Source organism: Amblyomma maculatum, chromosome 4 (genome assembly GCF_055883805.1).
Source record: "Amblyomma maculatum isolate TAMU_Amacu chromosome 4, ASM5588380v1, whole genome shotgun sequence".
In the NCBI taxonomy this organism is placed as follows: domain Eukaryota; kingdom Metazoa; phylum Arthropoda; class Arachnida; order Ixodida; family Ixodidae; genus Amblyomma; species Amblyomma maculatum.
The window spans coordinates 32372959-32398592 of record NC_139347.1 but is presented as its reverse complement, the minus strand read 5'-3'; the positions used below and the strand labels follow the sequence as shown (position 1 = coordinate 32398592).

Below are 25634 nucleotides of genomic sequence, written 5' to 3'. Positions count from 1 at the left end.
TGGTGTAAACAAGGCCAAGCCGGCTAGCTAAGCGCCAAGCTCTGTACCCTCAGCAATGGAAAATAACCAGGAGTGACAACAAACCGGTTGGTTGATTATCCTTTCCTGACTGGCGGCTAAATAAAAACATGTTACTATTTCAAAATGCAGGTAGCTTCTTAAGCACCGGGGTCATTGTTTTCTCCGGGTATTACCGCAGACAGTTAAACAGTCAAAATTATTTTCGCCGGAGTAGGTAAGCAGCACTAACAAATCTAAATATAAAATAATTAGTTATCAAACGACCCCTTAAATATTTAAAGTATACTATTCTGGGCGTCGTATATTTCAGCACGGGAAGCCGTTCGTCGACAGCAGACGAGAAAGTGATTTTTCTCAGCTGCGCCCTGTCCTTGAGGCAGTGAGACGTGGAATGAGTTAACCAACTATCCTCTATTCGAGTTTAGATTTGTGGATCGCGCTTGCGATCTGCTGTATACATACATACCTTCGTCGGCTCGGTCAGCAAGCGCAAGATCCGCTGCAACTCATTCACGACCTAGGTAGGAAAGACGCGCCCTTCATTCCCAACAGATATTCCGGGTAAAGCACTCTTTGTATACTATGTGGCTAATGCGCTTGGCAGAGAACGGGTATTATGCCTTAATAATAAGACTTTCAAAAAGGGGAGAGGGGAGGGGGGGGGGACGATTGTTTTGAAAATGCTTTCCTAATGGTCACGTCAGCCTAATTACATTTTCATTCGCTAAATTTAATGAATCCATGAACGCGTGAATAAGAAAGTTCGTTCACTGCTCAGATTGTGTGCATTGAACAAATGCAAACAGTGCGAGCGCGTGTTTGCGTGTGTATGTGCGTGTGTGCATCTGCTTGTCCGTCTGTGCGTGCGTGCGCGCGTGCGCGCGTTGAAAACCTCTCCTGTGTGCTTCTTGTGGATCGAAGCCAATTGGGGTATTTGCCTCCTACGTAGCACCTGCCGATGACAGCTAGCGCATTCCACAAATGCGAGCTTTCACACACATCCCCTCCCTGGATGACGATTTGCTTATTTTGTTCTGTTAACGGTAAGTACTGTCCAACAGTTTCGGGCTGAGCAACTTCTGACATGTAGGCGATACCGAGAAGCAGCGCATTTTAAAGGTACTCCGTTTTGCGTTTCTGGCGTAATTTTCTAACGTTGAAGACAGCTACTCGAAATCGCTTAGTCGAATTTACTTCTGGCATTTTTAATTACCTGGAAGTAAATGGCTTATCATATTGTAACGGATGAAATGGTTTTAATACAGGTCAACGTCGAATGAAGGACGGACGCACACGGCTCAGAAACCCGGATCAGTCTGCGCGCGCCTCGCTTCCTCTGCTTCTGCTGCTTCTCAGTAAGCGGCTACGCGGCGTAACAATTCCCCCCAGGGCAAACGATTCTCGTCCTGGAGAAAATTAGGCAGATCGAAGATGGCAGCGCTTCAGGCGAGCCACGTGAACAGCTTGTGTCTTGCGGGATCGGTGGTTATCCGTCGTGACGTTGGCGATGACGTAATTCACGTCATTCAGTCGGTTCAACACGACGAAGGGGCCATCGTACTTGCAGAGAAACTTCTCATATTATCCTCGCTTGCGAATAGGTGTGCAAAGCCAGGCGTAGTCTCCAGGGGAGTAAGCAACTGCACGATGATGCAGATCGTAGTGTTCTTTCGAGCGGCTTTGAGAAGCCAGTCTGCGTAGGTGGGCTATACGACGAACTTCTTCGGCACTGCATAGTATCTGGGAAACAGACGCATCATCGTTGGGGGAAAGTGGGAATATGGTGTCTAGGAAAACGAGGGGAGTTCTTGCATAGAGTAAATAGAAAGAAGAATAGCCGGTAACTTCATGATTTGCAGTGTTATAAGCGTACGTCACATACGGTAGCACTGCACCCCAGTTGCGATGGTCAGACGAGACGCACATCGAAAGCATGGTTGTCAAGGTGCGGTTGGTGCGCTCGGTGAAACCGTTGGTCTACGGATGATACGGTGTGTGTCGGTAGTGTGAACCACAAAGTCGGAGCATTCCTTCCCCGACATCAGCAGTGAATTGCCGACCACGATCACTTATACTAACACGGGGTGCGCCATGGCGAAGAATAACGGAATGCAAAAAAAAAAAAAGAAAAATCGACGAAACATCAGCAGCCTTTGCGGTAGCGAGAAAAACGGTCTCCGCGTATCTGGTAAGATAGTCAACGCAGACGATAACCCAGCGGCAGCCCTCTACAGTCTTTGGAAAAGGACCGAGCAGGTCGATTCCAATTTTTTTAAAAGGTGAGGTAGGGGGCTTGACGGGTTGTAAAGGTCCCACCAGCGTGGTGGTGCGTGCCTTAAGTCGTTGGCATTGTTCACATGTCACAACGTATTGCTTGGGGGTCTTATAAATTTGTGGCCAATAAAAACGCTGGCGAATTCGGTGCAGGGTACGACAGAAGCCTAGATGTCCAGAGGTAATGTCATTGTGCATGGCATGCAAAACTTGTGCAGATACTTTTTGGGGACAGCCAAAAGGAAGGCAGCACCGTCAACTGAGTAGTTCTTGAACAAAACACCGTCTTCGATAGTAAACTGCGTTGGCTCTGCTCTTCCTTCTGCAGGCCTCTTCTATATGAGGCTGTAATGAACGGTCGTTGCGTTGTTCTCGCCTAAAGGTCGCCATACTAGGAAACGTCGACACGATTGAGGCTAAACACCCGTCAAAGCCGCCTTCATCGTTAAGGAGGTCGACAATGGGTGCCGTGACAAGCAGTCTGCATCACTGGGATGTCGTCCACTCTTGTACGCGACTCTTGTATAAGGCGTTTGTTGCCTTATAGATTGCATAATGAGATGCTTCTGAATCAAGACAGCCGTAAACAATTAGAGGACAGATAACCGCGCGCTAATAGTAAGGCGCCATAGCTGCCTGTGATTCTCTCTTACTGCAAACATACTGATCAGCAAGCAATCGTAAAAAAGCTTGCATGAAAGCCTACATGGAAGTTCGGGACTCCTTTCGGATCCTGAGGGTCGCCTCAGCCATGTCGACACGTTATGGGACTCATGCGATCTTCTGTCAGAGGACGACGCGAAGAACGAGGCTCGCAGGAGAGGAGTGTACTAATGGCGATTTTTTCTGCATTTTCCAGGAAAAGTACGCAAAAGCACGCCACAGTTGCGTGAGAGAGACAAAAGAGTCCCAGAGCACACTTAATTCATGACGTGCGGCTGCACAGATACATTTCGTGATCCCCATCCCCCTAGCCGGAGAAATTGAATTGTACTGGCCAATTAGTAGGATACACGGGATCGCGTGAGGAAGCTCCCACTGCAGAGGGTGTTCTGGGATCCTTCTCGCAGCTGTTTTGATGGCGAAGGTTGCCTCTGCTGGTACTGACGGAGAATTCTTGCGTTGCGGTGACGATGGAGGTTGCGCGGCGTAGACAGGATAACCCCAGAATGACCCAGTCGATGGTCAAGGTCATCCAGCTATAACATCTTCATGAAGATCTTGTTGACTAGAGCGCTTCGTGAGAACAAGCGTCGCTGCGTCATCACGCATCTCAGGGAAGATGGAGGCGTCCTTCCTCTAGTGTGTCCGCCACTTTCGAGACTAATTAGAGGTGGTCCACTTCTCTAAGGTACTGAGGTAAGCCTGATTTCGCACCCTGACTGCACGGCACGATTAGCTACTTTGTTGCCCCACCCGATGCCGCTGACCAGCTGGTAGTTTCTCCGCAACAAAAGAAAAGACTCTTGCGCTGCCATTGCAGTACTGGCGCGTCAAGTCCCGGCTGCTTGTTTCCCTGATGGCTTGTTTCGGTTGTCAAATTACATGGTACCTGCGCCATTATTACTCCCTTCCCTCCCCGAGTTCGCATGGCGGCGACCTTAAAACCTAGCCAACAAGTATTGTATATTGTCATGGAGTGGTGACAAGGCCGTGGACATCAAAAGAGGACCCAGACGTGATAGTACTGAAATTAATTTTTTATTAGACTGACTTGCGCCCGAAAAAGAACTAAGCAATTCGGCGGCTGCGATAGCAACTAACGTACTCTCTGGTCCTCGAACTGAGAATGCCATCACACCGACATACGCTCAGTCTAAAGGATACGAGGAAACATCCAGATAAAGCCGCAAACGATCACTAGAATGACCTGGAACGCTGCAGAAACACACGCGAGTGGCCGGAATCTTCGAGACACATCTCGATGCATCTTGCGCGAAAAGAAACTGATAAAGCGGCGTCTCGCGAAAACGAGCGCGAATAAACAAAGAATACAGAAGCTATTTGCCCGCTGAAATCACAGTGATATGGCCGCATGCCGGCGGCTGTCGAAAAAAAAAAAAGATTTTGATGGTTCGCGGCAATAATATTCCGATTTGTTCATGACGTAAAATGGAGGCGCCGCCGAAAGCATGTGGAGTTACGCTGAGGAATCTCGTCTTTTCACACCATAAAACTGGTGACTTATGATGAATGTTTTGAGGCATTTGTCACGTTAAAGATTGTGCAATAATCCCATCCATAGCCCAGGATGCTGCTAGGTTTCGTTATACTACATACATGCTGCTTCAGTGCTTGCTTGGATGGCTACGAGTACAACTGTGTGAAAATGAAGAGTTGTCGTTTCGTTGCAGAATGTGGGCACTAAAATATTTATTACTCAAACGGTTCTACTGAAAACATTACCTTACTAACACTTCGCGGTCAACTGCGGTCGAGAAAATCCACACCTCCCAGTAATTCCATCATTTTTCGCCTCGAGCGCACTCATTGCTAGCCTGTATGCGGTACAAACCACGCGCACTGCTGGTTGGTGGTCGATGGCGTTTTCATTTGCACAGCTGCAAAGAGCACTGCAGCTAAGTGCTGACACGCCCGCTCAGCATCTTTAGCAAGAGGTGGTGCAGAAAAGATAAACTGCACGGGTATATCACAGAGGAATGACAAATGCAAATATGTTCGGAGGTAACTATCTAAAAGAATGTCTTACGTGAATCGGTATCGATAAACGGCTTGGAAAATGGCCAACTGATGCACTGACACAGCACAGAGAGCATCTAGTAAATAGTGCACATTTGCACAATGCAAGTTTATTGGCTTACAACGATACGAAAGTTTTCGGATAATCCGATTCGGCGGCATATCGATTGTTGTGCCTCGGGTATCCGCTAACGAACAGGTTCACATGTACGGCAGTACAGCTGGAATTATTCACGTATCTGTTGAAAGAGGGTATATGATTTAATGCAACAAAAGCGACATCGGCTATGACAGACGTCGTAGAGGAGGGCTGCGATTATTCGACCATCCTCGGTTTAACGTGCCTCCACATCGCACAGCCCACGGGCGCTTGGAGTTTCGTTTCCAACGATGCGGGACCACTACGTCCAGGATCGAATCCACGTCCGGGCTCATCGGTCGTGGGCGGCCTAGCACCGCCTTCACCATCCTATATGTTAATTAAGAGTTGGATTGATTGAAACACTCACCGCGTAGTTCATTCGCAGAGGGTTTGCGTGATTGGCACAGTACCACGTCAGGAGGGCCACATGTTTGTGTCCACTCCGCATTGCGGGAGACAAGTACCTCTGAGGTACGCTGCCTCATCTCCATGGAGCTACTGTACATGTCTGATATATTTGTCCTCTATGAGTTCCAACAGCTGCGCATCAGCCGCTTGAACAACCCGGCTCCCACAGCCACGAAATGTGTTTCGATATGGGGATGGCTAAGCAAGAGCGCATCGCTAAAGTCAGCCCTTAATTTTTTTTTCGTTGAATATACTAAATGAAGTCCTCCACAAAGGAGCCGTCATATGCTGCATGCACGGCCACGTATGGTTTAACGAAAGCTGGTATCGGCTCGCGCAATTGCAGTACATTAAGCTTTCGGCTATATTAAAAAAAAAAAAAAACAATAGGCGTGACACGACGTCAACTCGGAGATATTTTCCGCGCTGTCAGAGATGAAAAACACACACTAGCTAATTTGGCGCTTCGCAGATTCACTGCACAGAAATTAAGGGCATAAATAGATCTGAGGTCTAATCCTCAGAATCGGCTTGCAAGTGGCGGCCGAAAGAGGGAAGCTGTGTGGAAAAGAGACCCATTAACAGCCCCTCAATAATTTCCGCCTACACTACGTGTATGTTACCCCTTAGGTTGCGTTCGGAGACATATTTGAGTTGAAATGGCTGTTTAAAAATTTGTAATGCAGCCAGGCAGGATAAAGAGAAACTTGTAGAGCGGAATGCGCCTTTTTCCCATCGAAGCTTTGCGAATGCTCGCCTCTCTTCTTCCAGCTCCACTGATTCAAAACGGACCGCGCGCGCCAACGGCGCATGCGCAATTCATGTTAACGACAGGCGCATATGATAGCCGCAGCTGTCAAACACACGACTTGCAACTTATAGCAAGCGCTGTCACTTCCCCGTGATACAGCACCGCGGATGCATTCCCATGTTAGTGAGTTTGTTTTCAACCTGCTGCAGAAGAATTCGTCACTGTCCAGAAGGCGCCACTTTTTGGTAAAGAGGCGGATCCCCCTCCCCTCGTCCCCTTTCTGAAGATTAATCCACTGGAAGCCCACGCAAAAGCGCAACGAAAGAGCAAATGTTTTTTAACGAGGTAGAAAGTTGGGCTGGTTCGTGAACGATCTTGTGGCTAAAAACAGCGCTAACACGAGACGAAGGAGAGAGAAGGGGACAACGGGTCGTGTCCCCTTACCCTCTCCTTCGCCTCGTGTTGGCGCTGTTTTAAGCCATAAGCGCAAATATTAAATCGAATTTGAAAATGTCATGCTGACACAGTCAATGTCAGATGGAAAATTAGAGGTAATTGTATTATAATAGTCTGGTCTAATTACGTAGTATCCAAGCCGGTGTATTTGCTGTTGTTTTTTTCTTCTTCTGTGTTTAATGTAGGTGTTACCGCCAATGAAATTGTCAGGTACTTTTTATATGGCGAGCGAGCTCTAACACACTAACAGATAATTTGAGTGCGCAAAGAATAAATAAAGCGAGATATCTTGTTCGGCAATGCCGACGCCGCCAAGCAGAACATAAAAGCACCGAGGAAGACCATACCTTTTTGTCGACAGGCTGTCACGCACCCCGGCTTGTCGTCAAAGCATGCTCATTTTGGGTTGTGTTCTATGAAGCAGTGTTTTAATTTGATTGAAATGTAAAGTTTAAGTGAAGTACAGCAGTGTGCGTGTTAGGAACATTTTGCGACAAAAAAGCAAAACAAACATGCAGAGCCGGCCATACTCTCAAGGCTGCGGCGAACGAGAACACGGGCAATACGGCAGAGCCCCCTGAAAAGTAATGAGTATGGAGAATGAGCCTTTGAAATATGCTGTCTATACTGGGATGTTAGCTAACTTTATGCATCGTAGCTACATCGTGTAATTTTTTTCACCTTTGAATCTACCTATAGACGCATGCGCAACCTATTTTGCGTGGTGGGAGACGACAGCAGTCCGATCGGCCATGTTGTCCGCCTTGAATAGCATCAAAAAATACCTAGGCTCCGTAAGTAGAGTCGGTTAAGTTAGTTAAGCGTTCGCCGCCGTTTTATGTTCATCTTCCATTGGGAACCAGAACGAGGCCGGCTTGGCGGACTTCTGCACTATCCTCGTCTTATCGAAGCGAGGAACGACAAAAATAAAAGCGAGTTGTTTTTTATCCTTGAGCTCCTTGTTGTCCGAGGAAGATATAACACCGACTGCGATTTAGTATGTATGGCCATGAGTGGAAAGCCCGCCTCACGCTTTAGCTCTCATACTGTCATACTGGTATATTTAGTTGGCCAACGGAAAGGGAAACGGTTGAGGGTGAAAGTCTTGAGGGCGTCTTGACATGTTTGCGTTGTTCAACAAGCAAGCGCCTGCGTGCGCTTCGGACGTGAATATTGCATCCGCTGCGGTAGAAATTGAAACAGTGTTCTGAAACTGAAAATAACTCAGAATGAAACCACATGTATTCCTTCAAAATCTCAAGAGTACAGCGAACGTTCAGAAATTGAGTTGAGACTGTGCCGAAAAAAAGATGAATTATTCCTCGATTTTCCCACTTCAAAAATAACGTCCTATGAAACGCAAAGCAAGAAAGCAAAGGTTCTAACTGCAGCGCTTATTTATATACACTTCGTATATATTCGTATAGCTCGAATAAAAGAAAAGGGGCGGGGAATGCTAACCTGCGCTTTCAATAGAAGTACGCCGGGACGGCGTGACGGCCTTCCGCTTACCGGCTTCCCTTCCCGATTCTCGTTAGCGCGCACTCACTTTGATGCTCACTTAGTCAGTAGTTTTGTTTGTAGGAGTATTATCCCATACGTACTCATTATAGTATACTGCTGTATACCATATCATGTGAAAGTCGACTCGACATAGATATAAATCCCCGCTTTAATCTCGTGTTACAAACGTGCCTCTGTGGCCTGAGAGCAGCGTGTCCGACTCGGGACCCATCAGCTTCTAATCTTAATGGCGAAATCTATGTTCGCAAGGCCTGACAGCTCTGCCACGCCAGTCAAATTTACATCATTTCATAAGGGCACAAAACCTGGCAACAAGCCAGTGCACGTCACTAACCTACCTACTACCAGTGCCACACTTCCTGGACATCGGGGCCTATCGCTTTAGAATTCACGAGAAAGGGAGACTTGCTGCGTTCACATTTCTGATATCCACCACACATAGCTCGTTAATCTCACTGTAGTAAAACGGACATCTGAGCCAGTTGGCACATCTTGGAAAACTTTACCAGCGCTGCGACAGGGGACAGAAAAGAGAAGAAAAGACAAGCACTTAAGTTAATAGCAAGTTAATCTCACTGTGGTTCGGTTAGGAAGGAATCCCCGATGTGTCTCATTACTTCCCCGCTTGATGCCCCCTAGACCTGGCTGGCATGCATGACTCCCTTGACTGCCCACTTTTGTTTTGCCCCGAAGGAAAGGGCCAGCAGAGGAAAAGGAAACGTGCCAACTTTGTTGTTGTCTGTGAACATGGAAAGAAGATAGATCTGTTGGCATAACTACGCCGAACCGGTTTGAGGAAGGAAGCTACGAAAGATGCTGCGCTAGAACTTTGGTTTTTCTCTCACGAGCAGTGCTTTTGATGTACTGTACGCGGGAAGGAAAACGACAGATATGGTTAGACTTTTGAACACTACGGTCATGAAAGCGGCTGAAGGAGGATTTCTTTTATATTAACGGGACCAGTGTTCGCAGTGCAACTCTATCCTTTGAGGGGCGCTTGCGACTTTTTCAAGATTAACAGGAGGCCCGGAGAAAAGGTGCTTTATGAGATGGCTCATCACGAGTGTACCACCAACCGGAACGGAGGTCACGAAGAGGAGAATACTATAAATGGTATGTTGACGCCTTCAGCTACAGCGTTCACTATTTTATCTGCCTGCTTCCTTTTGGCGACAAGTAGTTTTCTCATGAAAATTCACAACCTTTGACCGAGGTTTATTGGTTTATAGGAGATAAATGGATGCGACTTATGCATTCACTTAGAAAGCGTCTACGGGGGCGAATACATGGAAAATAACGAAAAGGCTTGAGGTGAAATTAAGGTCAGTCGAGAAAGAAGTATGAAGTAAAGTGATATCGGTAAAATCGAGAGACGCAAATGATATGATTACATGTGCGGGATGAGAAAAAAGACACGAGATATATTGATCGTGAATAAAGATACTTCGACGTTAATTATGCCCAAGCTGGAAATATGAGACGAAGATTATCATCCACGGGACCTTTGTAAAGTTGAATCTACAACGCATGAATGGTTAGGGCAACACGGTAAAAGAAATGGAAATGTAGCAGCGGTAGGCAAAGGAATAGGTACAGAGGCTAGGTAATATTTTGCAACATAGGATGGGCGCGTGGCTTGTACAAGAAAGGCATGATTGTAAGCCAAGTGGAGATAACTTTCTTTGTTAGCAGACATAGTTTTAACTGGCCATGAAGATGATGATGAAAGGTTCAATTTAACTCAGATTAGAATTCAGGCCTTAGTGCTCTAAGTTGTGAGCGAGCCAATCGAAGGGTGATGGGCACAAAGTGCAATAAGAGAAGGAAATTGAACATTATCCGCAACAGTTTCTCCTCAAATCTTACTACCTGTCAGCAAGTTTACCTGTCGGAAGTGGGAGAAGGGGCAAATGACAGACCTGCTTGATGCTCTCCTTCAACCTTAGTAGGATCAGTAGGATCAGAGTGAGAAATATGTGATAACCGAACTATTAATAGGTGAAAAGTTAGTAGAATGCAGGGAGCGCAGCCAATTACCTTATCTCACCTAAAATTAAACACGCTTCTACACATTTGAACTGGTGATGTGGGTGTCCATGAAGGATGTGAAACCCGCGTTGCTATTAAGTTTGTGTTCCTATAGAAGGACTTAGTGCTTGACAAATTTCAACATCATTTATGGTCATCCACAAGGCAAGTAAATATTGTAGTGACCGTGTCATCCATATGACAGAAAGCGATTATTCATCCGATTTTTCTGAATATCATCCCCTCATTGCCGAAGCCGATACTGTATTGCCTCCTCATTGCGAAAAACTACTCACCGCTGTTTTTGTCCACACCAATGACGGGGACGTACTCATCGCACCATCTCATCGTCATCTCACGCGCGCATCGCCTTCCCGTCATGTCTTGTCCGGTTCCGCAACGGCTCAGCCATAGTAGCGGCCACTAACACTTCACGTGAATTCCTCCTGCTGCCAAAAAAAAAAAAAAAAAAAAAAAACTTCTTTCCCTTGCATAGTGGATGTTCAACATTTGTCCCTGATGGTGCTCACCGCCCCTCTGCCTCAGTAACGCGTTTAGTCAGACGTTTCACTTCCTGTTCTGTCTAAGAATTTTAATCCGAACCTCACGCCGAACCAACCCAAAGAACATCTAACATTGCTTCAACACCACCAAGCCTTTTTTGAAGCCACTTCCCCACCACTAGGAAGGACTAGTGTTGCACACCACCGCATTTTTACTGAAGGTAACTCTATCGTACGCCGACGGCCTTATCGGGTTTCTCTTTCTGAACAAAAATTAATTGATGAAAATGTAAATAACATGCTGCGTCGCGACATTATCCGTCCCTCACCAAGCCTTTGGTCCTCCCCAGTAGTGTTAGTTAAAGAAAAGGACGGCTCGGAATAGCTTTTGTGTTGATTACCGCGCACTCAACAAAATTACCCCAAAAGATGTCTACCCGATGCCGCGAATTGATGATGCCCTTGACTCACTTCAAGCTTCCCAATATTTCTCGACTTTGGACCTCCTCTTTGGTTATTGGCAAATACCTATGCACGATTCCGACAAAGAAAAACCGCTTTCGCAATTCCCGATGGACTTTACGAATTTAATGTTATGCCCTTCGGCCTTTGTAACGCACCAGTGACATTTGAAATAATGATCGATACTGTATACCTTGTGGCCTAAAATTAAGAACCTGTTTATGTTACTTGACGACATTGTAATCTTTTCGTCTACTTTTAACGACCATCTTTCGCGCCTGAATGAAGTTCTCACATGTCTCGCTTCAGCGGGCTTTCAGCTCAACACGAAGTGCCCCTTCGCACAGAAGGAAATTAAAATTTTGGACATCTAGTTAGCTATGCAGTCATTTGTCCAAACCCCGAAAAAATCATTGCTGTCCTGAATATTGCTCATCCTCAACGGACTGTACGTTTGCGCAGTTTCCTCGGCCTGGCATCCTATTTCCGGCGTTTTATTAGGCATTTTGCAACTATTGCTGCTCCACTTCATGAACTGCTTAAAGCGCGCACCCCTTTCTTGTGGACTGAACAGTGCGACACTACTTTTAACAATCTCAATCACGCCCTCACATCGGATCCTGTTTTTGGCCACTTTAGCGACACCACTCCAACCATCCTGCCCACTGATATTTGTGGTCGCGGTCTCGGCGGTGTACGTCTACAGCGCGACGCAACTTCCCGTGAGAAAGTGATTGCTGTCTCCAGCTAGACCATGACTCTAGCTGAGAAAAATTATACTATTACTGAGCAGGAATGTCTTGCCGTCGTCTGGGTGGTCCAGAAATTTCGACTTCACCTATACTGCCGCCACTTCACAGTTGTGACCGATCACCGTGCTCTTTGCTGGTTGTCTTCACTGAAAACGTTTACAGGACGACTGCGCCGTTGAATTGTAAGCCTGCAAGAAAACCATTTCGACGTCATTTATAAATTGGGTCACCACCACCAAGATGCCGACGCGCTTTCTCGCCGCCCATTTTCGGCATCAACCTGCTGTGTTATTTATGTGAGTGGATGATTTAATAGCGACTATCTCGTTCTAATTTTTTCGCGAAGAGAAGTCACAGAACGACTTCAAAACAGTTTTAACGAGTATCCTATTTCGAGTGTAGCTATTGCATCAACGTACAACGTGCAGTACGGACACAAGTACTCACTACAAACAACGTCGACCGGAGTATAATTTCCACATGATTGAAACTAAAAGCTAACTATATAAAAAGCGCTTCATTCTCTGCCGACTACCTGAACAGGTACTATTTCATGACATGCGTATAGTAAAAGCGGTAGCGACTTTGTACTGCGATTTGTAATGCCAATACTGAAACATTCCAGCCAAAGCAGTGTGCCCTACTATGAAAACCTCTGACGTTACAAAAACAATAGTATAAACTACTGGACTTATAAAGCACTATTTCAAAGGGCCTGCACTCCAAGACCTGGGGATTACGCCTGCTGTAAAAGACGCTCTGAACCAGCTACAGGAGCTCATTTTAGGTAAGCCTGAGCATAATTCAATACAGTGTTAAAAAATGGTTCTGTATAGCTTTTCTTCTCTCTTTTTGATTCCTTCTGCAATAGAGGTTACCATGTGAATGTTGTAGGGGTGAGTACTTCTTGTCTCACTGTAATTGCATATACACTCGAGTTCACTTATCAGGAAGCCGACAGTCGCGCAGATGGGGTTCGCTGTAACCGAAGTGCGCAGAAAAATACTTTATGTGTTGTAGCTAAAATGAGTCAGAACGAAGACCTTTGGTAACTCTTAAAAAATGCGTAGTAAGTGCCAATTGCGTAAGGCCATGCGTAAGGCCATGTCGTATTCGTTGGATATTTTTGTAACATGTTTTGTGTTCTTTAATAAACTTTCTATTTCAACTTCACTGCTTTATCTAAACTATCCAGCGTGACATGTGCACCTTGCCAAGACGTTTCTTACGGACCTTGCTCTAACCTTCCTGCCTTCCCTTTTGGTTCAGGTGTCCCCAATATATATATATATATATATATATATATATATATATATATATATATATATATATATATATATATATATATATATATATATATATATATTGTCACGCACTTCCCGCGGTCCTTGTTGAAGGAAGATGAGGTTTGGCGGGATAAGCAGAAGAGGAGGAACTGCCCCGCTCCTCCACCACACTTGTTACGACGTTTATTCAGACAGCTCTTAGGCTGCGCTAGAGAATAGCACACAAGAGCGGGGCAGAACCAGCTTCCAGTGTCACGCACTTCCGGCGGTCCTTGTTGAAGGAAGATGAGGTTTGGCGGGATAAGCAGAAGAGGAGGAAGCTGGTTCTGCCCCGCTCCTCCACCACACTTGTTACGACGTTTATTCAGACAGATCTTAGGCTGCGCTAGAGAATAGCACACAAGAGCGGGGCAGAACCAGCTTCCAGTGTCACGCACTTCCCGCGGTCCTTGTTGAAGGAAGATGAGGTTTGGCGGGATAAGCAGAAGAGGAGGAAGCTGGTTCTGCCCCGCTCTTGTGTGCTATTCTCTAGCGCAGCCTAATATCTGTCTGAATAAACGTCGTAACAATATATATATATATATATATATATATATATATATATATATATATATATATATATATATATATATATATATATAGCACCATTCCGTTCAATAAAAAGTTTACGACACAGATAAACATGGGAATAGAACAACAACGAGGTACAAGTAATTTTATCTGCAGAGAAGAGTCGCGCGAGATCTTGATCATATCAGCACTGCAATGTAAGCATCAATGAATGCTTATACACTGCACAACTATACATACGTATACACTGCACAACTCTTCTACTGGTTTGTAACATTGAGAGTGCCATCAAAAAACTACAACAAAACCATGCAGGTGCAAAAATGATATGATTCGGGCTACAAATGTGCTTCTGAGTGAATAACACGCCTTTACTTTCAGAAGTAAAATATTACACTATTCAGCCTAATTTATATTGCGCACCTGGAAGCAGGCTGGTGCATTTTGGAGCAGCTCAGGGAGCAGTAATGAAGCCATTTGCGAGAAGCCTTGGAGCAATAAAACGAGAGAGTTGGAGCATTTGGATTATAATTTGGATCCTGTTTCTGAGGTCAGTTCTTGACAAACAAAAATATCCAATTTGAGTCCTGTTTATTCGACGTCCAATATTTTGCTGACTACACACGCATATCTGACAAGACAAGACAAGATAAACAAACAAAACATGTACAGATGCTTAATGCAACACAAATGAGCTGATAAACAATTTCAAACAGATTAGCAACAAACGGAATGCATTCTTCTACACTTAATAGCTGAACACAAAGTTGGACTAAAAGCTTTTGACATTTTTACTTGACAGATTCAAACAAGGAGTCTGCCACGTATATGCCAGCGAGCCCCAGAGATGTCATCGAGAGGGTATGCACTCGGGGATCTGTCACCCTAGCAGCCAAGAGCACTTTTTATTTTTTTTAAATATTATTTGCAAACTATAGGCTCCACGCAAAGCTTTACAACTTGGCTCATATACTCTAAAATACCCCTCTATGGATTTCTTGCGCTAGATATTTGCTCAAGTGAGGCTTCGAGGGCTCTTTAATTTCACCAAGTTGGCGATATGCCCTGTATAGCTTTCCAACACTCTTTATAACACTTCTTGTAATCGACACCTTCATGGCGTCACGCTTCAAGTATGCATTTGTCTGACGTAGGCTTGACACCCTTGTTAATAAAAAAAAGTCAGGATGGTGAAGTACTTGCTTGTGTTCACAGGAAATTACCCCTTAGTATATATCTAGTATAGTTTGTTGGCGTGCAAGTTTCCGAACGACTCGAGGCAGTCCGTGGTGGCCGTTTTGTTTGCTGCTCTCACCTCTCAGCACTGGCAATGCGAAAAAGTTAGGATAAGGTGGTATGCCAAGTGCACAGAACATATTTTTTTATTATTTAATTCCTTTCAGTCACTTGTGGCTTTTTTTTTTAGGCTGACTTTCGAACAGATATTTATTACGTTCTACGTTTTTCTAGATTATGAAATTTTTATATGTAATAGGCCTCACGTGTGATGCACTATAACTCTGCCACAAGTGTGATGCCACTGTTTTGACTACATCGGCATTCATATAAGCCCGCACATCTAACTCACAACTTGTAGCCGCCCTGCTTTGCTTCTCAGGTTCGCTTAATCGAATTGCATAGGATAACATTTGTTTTAGGTAATATCGTTAATGGCCCAATGTGCAAAAAAAAAAACTCGTGTTCTACTAAATTTGATGACAGAATTTTGAGGCAGCGAATTTGAAGCCAGATCAGAATGGAGAAAATGGAGCAGTACGCACTTTCACCCCGGCGCGTTAGTTGCTATCAAGGTGCGGAATGGAAATTTATGATCAATACAAGCATGTTTTAACTATACGAAAGGACGTTGTCTATTACCGTTTTCCAAACCAGGTGAGACGTTGCTTGAGTGTCCAATGGACGAGGTCTTCCTAATCAAGTTTCTACGAGCTCGCAAGTTCGACGTTCAGCGTGCTTTCAACAACGTCAAGAAATATTTTGAAGTTCGAAGGGACAACCCGGAACTGTTCTACGCCCTGGGACCCCATGATATTCTTTTCGACGTCGCCTGCCGTGTGCATCGGCTGGTTGCAGTTTCACGCAAGACGGATCCTGAGGGAAGAGGCGTCGTAATGTTCAGAAGTGGTGAGCCGACTTTTTCCAAGGCCCACATTATTCAGTGTGGGGAAAATGAAGCGAAGAGCACCCATTTATTATAAACAATTAGGGCACGTATAACCCCTTTCATTAAATGCAGCCGTGGTGGAACTACTACGCAATAGATATTGAAGGGAAAGTTGATGTAAACAAGACAGACACAAAAGCGCACGTATCAACGGTTGTAATGTGCATGATATGATTCATTTCCGATCAAAAGCTACAGCCAGTATATTCGCAAGTGCGCAAAATTTTCGATCAAACTTAAAATTTCAGCTGCGTTAGTTGAAATTCTCGACTGCGCTAGAGAACGAGCATCTCGAAAAGCAGCAAAATATTAATGTTTTGTCACTCGCAATGTTAGACAAGGCGAGTCACTCAGTGCGCCCGTGCTTACATGACAGGGTATGTCTAGACAGGGTATGCGTCTCAACGCGCAGGACAACGACGAATCGATGGAGACCGCAAGCATCACGGCTACGCCACAATCTTTGCACTGCAGTGCGAAAAGTTTAGAGACAGTTGGAAAAGCCAGCGCTGCGACGTACTCGCGTTATGAGGCAAATAATATCCACAGACGAGAGAGGCATATGCGTGTAGTTATATGGCACTGGTTTGTTGCTCCCGAGCAGATGATTCTGCGCGCTTATCTGTGCTACAACTATGTCTGCTTCGGTAGCCGATACCTTGCAAGTTCGTTAGCTCGTTTATGGATGGGAAACAGCCTCAAAATTCGCAAACTTGAACAATACCTTTCAAAAAAGAATGCTGATCGCATTGTTTAGTTTCTCATTAAATAACTGTCTCAAGGCGCTATTGACTTCCGTGAGCATTACCAGAAAAAAATATTTGATTAGCAGGAAACAACCGGTCGGGTCTTCGTGCCGTACTTTGCACTCTACCAGGCTTCACCCGAAGTTGCGCGAATTCAGCGTGCCAGCAACTGGCGGTCTTCCACAGCAAGGCGATTCCTTTAAGACGCCTTTATTCGTAGCCCATTTGCCCTTGATCAATGCTTGAAGAAGAGGAAGAAGAAGAAAAAACGTTATTGTTGCTCGTATTGCGCTGATTTACCTCTAGGTGGGAGCAGTGATAAGAATTACGAACATCACTCTGTATTTCGAATTTGGAGGAACGCAGCGGCACTAGCCGTGTATTCGTCGTAGTGCGGGTCTTCTTGTCAGGCCACGACACCCCCTTTCTTAGCTGGACTTGCGCATTCACTTGAACCACCAGTTGAGGTTTGTCAGGAATAGTCCTCTAAAGTCATCAGCCGACTCCGTCTAGGCCTATGACTATTAGTTCAGGCGTTACACTATCGAAAATAATGACACTGAGAGACTCTGCATGACCAGCATGGAACCATACACTCATTCGATCTCATAGTGAACGTTGAAGGAGCGTGGTCTTGAAGATAAACAGGCACCGGGCAGAACTGCAGGCCACCTAGGACACTCATATTTGTGTTACCCATCAAATATTAATAGTCTGTCCAGAGGCTTTCTGCAAGGCTTTAGTTGTGTGGCTGTTGTCTTATTCAGTATTTGCATGTGCGTCAAAAGTAACGTGGAGCATGCGAGTCTAACCTAACAACATATGTGCATGCATACAACAACCTACACTTTTTGTGAAGGACCCATGTTATACAAAATGCTAGGCACAATTTACTTCACATGGGGTGTTACGAAAGTAAATTATCTTATCCTAGATATGTTTGTTGGCTAGCAAACGGTTCGCTTCAGCTGTTATCGGCTTCGATCTTCTTATTCTGTTCGTTATTCTAATCTGGACACACATATCTGCTTTTTTTTTTTTTTTTTTTTTTTTTTTTTTTTTTTTTGTCAGGAGGCTGGCGGCCAGACATCTGCTCACTGAACGACTTCTTCAGAGCGGGTATCCTTCATGTTGAACACCTGCTTCTTCGGGAAGAGTTCCAAATTACGGGTGTTGTGGCCATATTAGACATAAATCACCTCAGCGCTTGCCACCTGGTTCACTACACACCAGCAGTCATCAGGAAATTCGTGGGCCTTGCACAGGTTAGAGCCAATCTCAGCTCGAGCATGGAAAAATAATTTCGATTAGCCGGTGTTCCTGTGCAAGCCTTTGAAGCAGTACGAAAGGCAGATTGTGTTTCAATAAATAGGGATAAGAAGAATATATTGTATGACGCATTGAAATCAATGTGGATACACATTTGATTTGCGCAAATTAAATTAAACATAATTTTGATAACATCGCACTATCATTGGTCTTTTCCTTGCACCAAGCGTTGAGGCAAAAGAAAGGCGAGCCGCTCACAGACTAACACAAATGAAGGAAAGCATGGCTCGTACTACCTCCATCATGGCGATGAGATAGCCTTTTTGTTTTTGTTTGTTGCGGATGCAGCCTCACATGCCCGGGCCACTCGTTTCAGTGTTTTTGCCGCGAGAGCCCGAAATTGCACGCTAAGTTTTTGCAACTCGTGCACTTCGCGAGTTTTGTCCGAATGCTGCGGATCGAGTAAAGTAAGCGTTATGGTCACTGTCGTGCGCTTCGAAGTGAATTCCATGAGAAGTCACAAATATTGTGTCGTAATCAATGAAAAAAAACGAGCAGTGAGGAAAAAGCGAGCAATAGCAGCTGGTAAGGTTCGATAACAAACAAAACTGTCGCATGAAATTATTCCCCGTACTTCCCGCGAGGGGCGCGAGCTGCGGCAGCTTTACGCACAATTTCGGATTTCTGAGGTAAGAAAACTACGACAGGCGTGCAGAACACGGAAAACACCAACCTAACGAAGGCGTTTTCTAAGCGTCGATCGTGCCCAATCAGTCAAAGAGAGCTTGCCGAGCAGCTATCGTCATCCGCCACAAATGCATCGAGGATTAATTACCTCGCAATCCATGAATATCATTTTGCGGCGGTGACAGGTGTCCAAGCCTCGCTTTCCGTCATTTGTGTGAAATATGTGAGCGGCTGTATACATGATTTAATACACGGACTCTAGAGTGAAAGCTGCGCATTCAGTCCATGCATTAGAGTGGGGAACGCATGAATTCCGCCATCATCAAACGATTTTATGGTTGCCAGATAATTTACTTTTACTAAATCAGGCCCATGTACGGGGTTTCAACCTGGCAATGCAGATTAAGGAAAGATGGTGGGGTGTAGTGTAGTTGTCGGTTGCTTTAAACAACATCGACACTTTTGGAGTATTTGAGATTGCATGTTGCGTCGCGTACACTTTAACCTAACATATAGGTGTCATGCTTCCACTGTGTTGCTATCTGAAGATCACCTAACCCCTTGATTGTTACGCGCTTCGCGTCATTTTGTCTGTCGAGCACACAAGCATCCCCTCTTTCCCAAATGCCTGAAAACACGTCCTAAATCTGTTTTGTCATAAGAAGACACACTATATAAAAACACGGTGACTAATTCCTTAGCAGCGGCCCTGCTTGGCTTATTCTGTATAGCTAGCGCCACACACAGTAATTGCCGAAGACTCTTCGCGCGTGTGTTTACTATTAATCTTATTTGTTTTGTGGTTTTTGTAAATGGCGGTTCAATGTCCCACGAGCAAAACCGCGTCTTCTGATCGAACTGAGGCGGTGGAATATCGCAGCGCTCGACCAATTGTTCAGGTATTCCGTATTACTGTAAGGAAATACCTGCCGTGAATAAAAATGCTCAGGTCACTTGATGTTTCTTTCCGGGAGTTTTTCTTTGACACTCTTTGCTGTCCGCAGTTCCCGCATAGCTCACGTTGAGGAAGGTAAAACCTGTCATGGAAATCGGCAGATCTAAGTGCAATGTGGCGCGTTTGCTCACACGTGCGTAAAGCAATACGCCGGATCCTTTTGGTGCCTTTCCTTTGCATAAAAGCACGAAGGTTCCATCACGATGCATGAGACCGCAAACGGGTCCTTGTTACAAACGGCTTTTTAAATTAAGTCATCTGACCTTGCAACTGCAAGTTGAAGCTAGCTGAAACGACACTCGAAAAATGAACTTTCTATGCGAAGCTTACCGAGCATATGCTCTCAAACATGGTTCACAATCGTCCAATATCAACTCCTTACACCTAATGCAGCGTCTGAAAGATCACAAAATACGTTTTTAAGCTTGAAAAAGGCGTAAAAATTTCGCAAAGTTATTTTAGCTACGCAGTTCTTTTGAAACTCGAGATCACGCGTTGTTCGTTTTCGACTTAGCAAACAAAAACTATGCTGGCCAAAATGATGAGCTTGACGATGGCCGTTCAAAATGACGGCGCCCTTTTGAGCAACTCCTCCGACTCAGCTTTACGCCGTAGCTATGCATAACCTGGCGCAATACCTGCTGCAATTCGAATTGAGCGCCTTATATCCATTGCATGTGTCATTACCAGACGTCGCGTATGTATACCATCATCATGCGCCTCTCTCGCGCTCATTTTTGGCGTTATACGGTGATAAGCATCCGATTTCATCCCACTACGGGGCTTTGAAAAAGAGATCGTTTCAAATACAATCTATCATCATCTTGTTCACAGCTTTAAACTCCACTTATTTGACAATCCATCCAACTGCGATAATAAAGAAGTTATTGAGTGGATTTCCTTACTTTGCTGTATAATTTAAAGAGTTTTGCAGCAAACTGTGCTTGTGCGTTTGAGAGTTTGTTCCAGCAAATACTTTTTGCAATTTTAAAGGCACTGCTGTTTGGACTTTTCGAATTTTCGAAAGCAGCAAATGAAAGCCCATTCCAAAACACGTTTATATATATATATATATATATATATATATATTCTTCAAGAAAGTTGTACAGCAAGCGTTTACAGTGACATTTTCGTTTATGCCTGCCACTTTAGCTTCTTTCTTTTCTTTTTTTTTTTCCCTCTCTGCTTGTTCTCTTGTATTACTTCATGGATGCCTTTCACATGCTTTACCTGTCTCATGGTACACCTGTGTCTTGTTGCTGCAACCCTTCAGCCCAAAGGCGCCGCCAATACCTGCACTTAAAGCAAATGTGTACACCCATCAAGACGTCCCGTCCCGTCTCCCTCTTGAATTGTTTACTACCCACCATGGTTGTCGATTGCTTTTTTCCCCCTTTATTGCGCTGGCATCCGCTTCTCTCTTGTGTTCGCCCCTCTTTTAGCCGATTTCCCCCTTCATTTTTTTTTTCTCTGCCTTCTGTGGCTGTCATTGTAATACCTATAAGAAGGCGCCCGAGCGCACTGTAAACGATTGTTCAAAAGGGACGTGCTACGACCGAAACGTCGAAATAAATGTTTTAAGTTTTTCAATGTGACCCTTTGAACACACACACACACACACACACACACACACACACACACACACACACACACACACACACACACACACACACACACACACACACACACACACACACACACACACACACACACACACACACACACACACACACACACACACACACACACACACACACACACGCACACACGCACACACACACACACACACACACACACACGCACGCACGCACGCACGCACGCACGCGCGCGCGCGCGCACGCACGCACGCACACACACACACACACACACACACACACACACACACACACACACACACACACACACACACACACACACACACACACACACACACACACACACACACACACACACACACACACACACACACACACACACACACACACACACACACACACACACACACACACACACACACACACACACACACACACACACACACACATATGCGCCCTATTCCAAAGAGAATGCAAAGCCAGCTTATTGACCTCTTGATTATTTACTATGCAGGTCTTCAGTAATAAGGGTGAAAAGAAAATTAGGCCTTCCAGTATAATTTGCCAAAGACCTTGGTACACCGTGTGAAAACAGCTAAGGTTGTGTGATGGAGGCACCTGTGTTCCTATTCTAGGACGTGTTTCCCGTGCGGATAAAAGGGGTCTACATCATCAACAACCCTGCTCTCTTCGATATACTATTCGCAATTGCCAAGTCATTCATGAAGGCGAAACTTATGAAAAGGGTAAGTGCTGCGAGACACTGTTTATTCCGGACAACGTGCTTCGAACTGCTTCAAACATCCCAGTATTATTCATATAAATGCCCAGCTAGGTTACAACATATACAGGGAATTTCGATTATTGTTTAGGCAGTGCACTGTGCTCAACCGCCAGACCAAGGAACGTCATCCAGCAGCTGTTGCAATGAAACAAACACTCTGAGTTCGTATGCTCTTTTATACTTCAAAGAAAAAACACGGTAGATAATATCACCCGTACCTTTATATCAGCATCCTTAACCATTAACGAAATGAAACCCGAAAGACACATGAGCCAGGCTCACATTAATTACATTACGCCGTGGAGCAGAATCATGAGAGCCCCAATTTTCGGAGAACCTCCATTACAGTCCCTTTGAGAGCAAAATACATGGCAATTTCTAGGTTGCCGCATTAGAGAAGGGTGAGGCTCGATTGTAAGTCACAAGACGCGCATGCGCACAAAGCCACATAAATCATCAGTACATTGTCATGTTGTGGTGGCAATGCCAAAGGCAATTCGACGGAATAGGCTGGGTTGCACCCAACTGAGCTCCTTATTGGGCTGATTTGCACCCGCAGAACAATTAGGCAACCCGGTGGCGGAGGTAACCGCAAATGTGTCAACTGGTCGTCCAACTACGCATACCCGCAGCACTTGACAGGGCTCATTTTAAAGTCGGCAAAGAAGCGTGTAGGTGAACCGGCCAAAATGACACCCAGGAACAAAATGGAAGCAGTCCTACTTGTGCTCAATCATTCGAAATTGATCTCGGCGCATCTTGTGATACAAAGGAATTATGAAAGCCTCGTTCTGGCAACACTGAGCGCGAACAAAGTGCGAAAATACAGTTATGTGCACTGCAAGTAAAGTGATAGCACTGCATGTGGGCGGTTTTGGGCAGCAAAGAAGAAAGAAAAGATTACAATATATTACGGAAAAATGAAGGCTAGCTGGGCCTGGTTATTAAATTCTGCCATCATATTGCAGATTCGCCTGTTCGGCTACAATTTAGAGGAGCTACACAAGTTGGTGCCGGAAGATGTAATTCCTGAGGAGCATGGCGGCACGCTCGAGAGCTACGACTACGATGCTTTGAAAGAGGAGTTGACCAGTGAAGGCAGTTACTTCCAGAAAATAAACTCTTACGGTTATCGCACTGCGAAAGGGGACTCTACAAACCTGTAATCAAGAATGAGTTTAGTTGAATAAACACTTTGCACTACTGGACTCCAAGGCAGCACAACTGTCACCTTGATGCGTGCTACAGTTCAGGAACTTCGCAAGAAATATAGCATTCATCACTTTGGCTTCGAAACACTGCCGGTTTGCTACACAATAACTCACACTATTTCACTGAACTGAGATTGGGCAATCAGCGCACATTCATCAATCAACCAAAGCTAAAATGGGGAATTTTTGCTCTATGAATAACAGAGAATAAATATGATTTGCAGAACTGGAGAGCACCTTCAGAAACCCCCATTCCATTTATTTGCGATATAAGAAGTTGCACGTGTATCAGTTTTTCGGAGTTGCAAAGAAAGCCCGCGAAATATAAAAATCCCGTGACAAGCGCCGCGCCACGATGTGCTGTTCTCAACCGTGGTTTCAGTGAACCAAAATCCCCCGCAGCCGTATCTCGATGGCCAAATTGCAGCGTTAGGCTAAGTTGACGATGGTTGCACTACTGTCCTCTCAGCCAGCTCGCCGCTCTCTCTGCAACTTGTACAGTCACATGCGCCAACTGACTCACGCGGGCGAAGAAACCACCGCAGACATATCGGGGCTTGCCGCTGCGAGTCACGCCGCAGCTTATTTTGTCCTCTCAAGCCACCGTAGAGAGAAGGGCAATCCGGGCAAGCGAATGCGCTCTTCACGTGATAATTTTTGTAATTCGCGGGCTTTTTTTTTTTTTTTTTTAAGCTCGGAGAAAAGTTAAGTGAGAGGACTTTAATCGCAAACAAATGGAATGGGGATTTCTGAAGGTGTTCTCCAATTTTGCGAAACGCATTTATTGTCTCAAGTAAATATTTAGTAAGTTAGAAAAATTTACTAATTAACTAATTAGTTATCAGCGAAAACAAAAATTGTCTGTATTGCGCCAGATGGCTGGTAGCCCTATGCAACTGGTTTTCGTGGCCTACCTCAAATGTCTTATTTGTTAACCCTTGGCTAAAGTTTCTTGGGCACCCTGTATATAGTTTACAGCTATAGCGCTATAGCTTGCAGTTCACCTGAGCGTCTGCGGGCTGTAATGTACGAGAAAAAGACGCTTTCTCTGTTCATATTTCTGATTATCTACCATTCTCAGCTTGGAAAGCTCAGCGTGCTTTCGTTGTGAAAGAAGCCTCGGTAGATTGTAACATTTCTGTGCGTAATACCCCCAAGATCCGGCGCTAATGCATTATTAACGTCATCGTCTTTATGCCGGGTGTATCTGAGGCAGAGGATAGCCGGAGAAGGAAAAAAAAAAGAAGGGCGAGTCAAGTGCCAAGTTTGTTGTCCTTTGCGCGTAAGTAGAATGTTACCCCGCAGAACCGGTTTGTAAGAGGCCGCTATAAAGGACACCACACGTCGGAGAGCTCTTTTTCTTTTCAGTCGTGAGCATGAGGTTTGATTGGCGTGTAAAGTTAAATCCCAGTTATGCGTAGGCTTTTAACGCTGGCGTCGATAACGTGGTTTAAAGGAGTATCTCATAGATTATTGTGAGTGGTGTCCGCATTGGGGCCTCTATCTTGTGAGGCGATCTTGTGATTTCTTCAGGACCTTTGAAGGGCCCGGAGATAAGTGGTCACGAGGTGGCAAATCGGGAGTATATCACCGGCCGGAACGGAGATCACGAAGAGGAGAACCCTATCAGTGGTATGTTGACGTCTTCTGCCGTAGCGTTAACCTGTTGTAACGCGCTCGTTTTATTTTGCTTTTTTTTTCACTTGGTGTTCTTTATTCTTTATAAAGAGCCCATCTCCCAACGGCGATTGATTGACTTTGCTGATGGAGAATGTATATGGCTTTATGGCGTCGTAGTGCACGCCTCTGGAGGTGGGAACTTGGAATATAGCAAGAAGGCTTGAAATTATATTAAAGGTGACAATGGAAACAGTAAAAAGATATGTAGGTACTAGTGATGAAATTAAGAGGCGTACCTGCTGAGACTACATGTGCTGAATAACAGAAGAAAACGAGTCAAATACATTTTCCCGCCTATATGAAAAAACTGGTAATGGCGATTATTATGAGAAAGAAAATGAAAACACAGCAGCAAATTGTCCTGTACGGGACACTTATCCAATGGTTCTGGTAACGTGAGGTTGTCTGGAGCAATGAAGCGAAATAAATAAGAACATAGAAGCAGTCGGCAAAGAATAAGGTGGGCAAATGAGATCAGCACATTTGTTGATTCACGGTTGGTGCACGGTTGACACACGAAAAAGGCGCACTCCAGACGAAGCGCAGAGTACTATGTTTTTAAGCACACAACTATTCATAACTATGATGATTATAATGGTAGCCTTATTGCAAAATAGATTATAATTCAAACTTCAGTCTCTGAGC

At 44.9% G+C, this 25634-nt stretch overlaps 1 protein-coding gene across 1 annotated transcript in view; it reads left to right on the top strand.

Moving 5' to 3' along the window:
• The window catches only part of LOC146190627 (alpha-tocopherol transfer protein-like), a 29009-nt gene extending 5745 nt beyond the window's left edge, over window positions 1-23264 (top strand). Inside the window, exons 3-7 of the mRNA XM_084600217.1 lie at window positions 12734-12808; window positions 15771-16022; window positions 17880-18073; window positions 21950-22060; window positions 23067-23264. Of these exons, the coding sequence (XP_084456343.1) occupies window positions 12734-12808; window positions 15771-16022; window positions 17880-18073; window positions 21950-22060; window positions 23067-23264 (830 nt within the window). The remainder of the gene's footprint in view (window positions 1-12733; window positions 12809-15770; window positions 16023-17879; window positions 18074-21949; window positions 22061-23066) is intronic.
• The last annotated feature ends 2370 nt before the right edge of the window (window positions 23265-25634 follow it).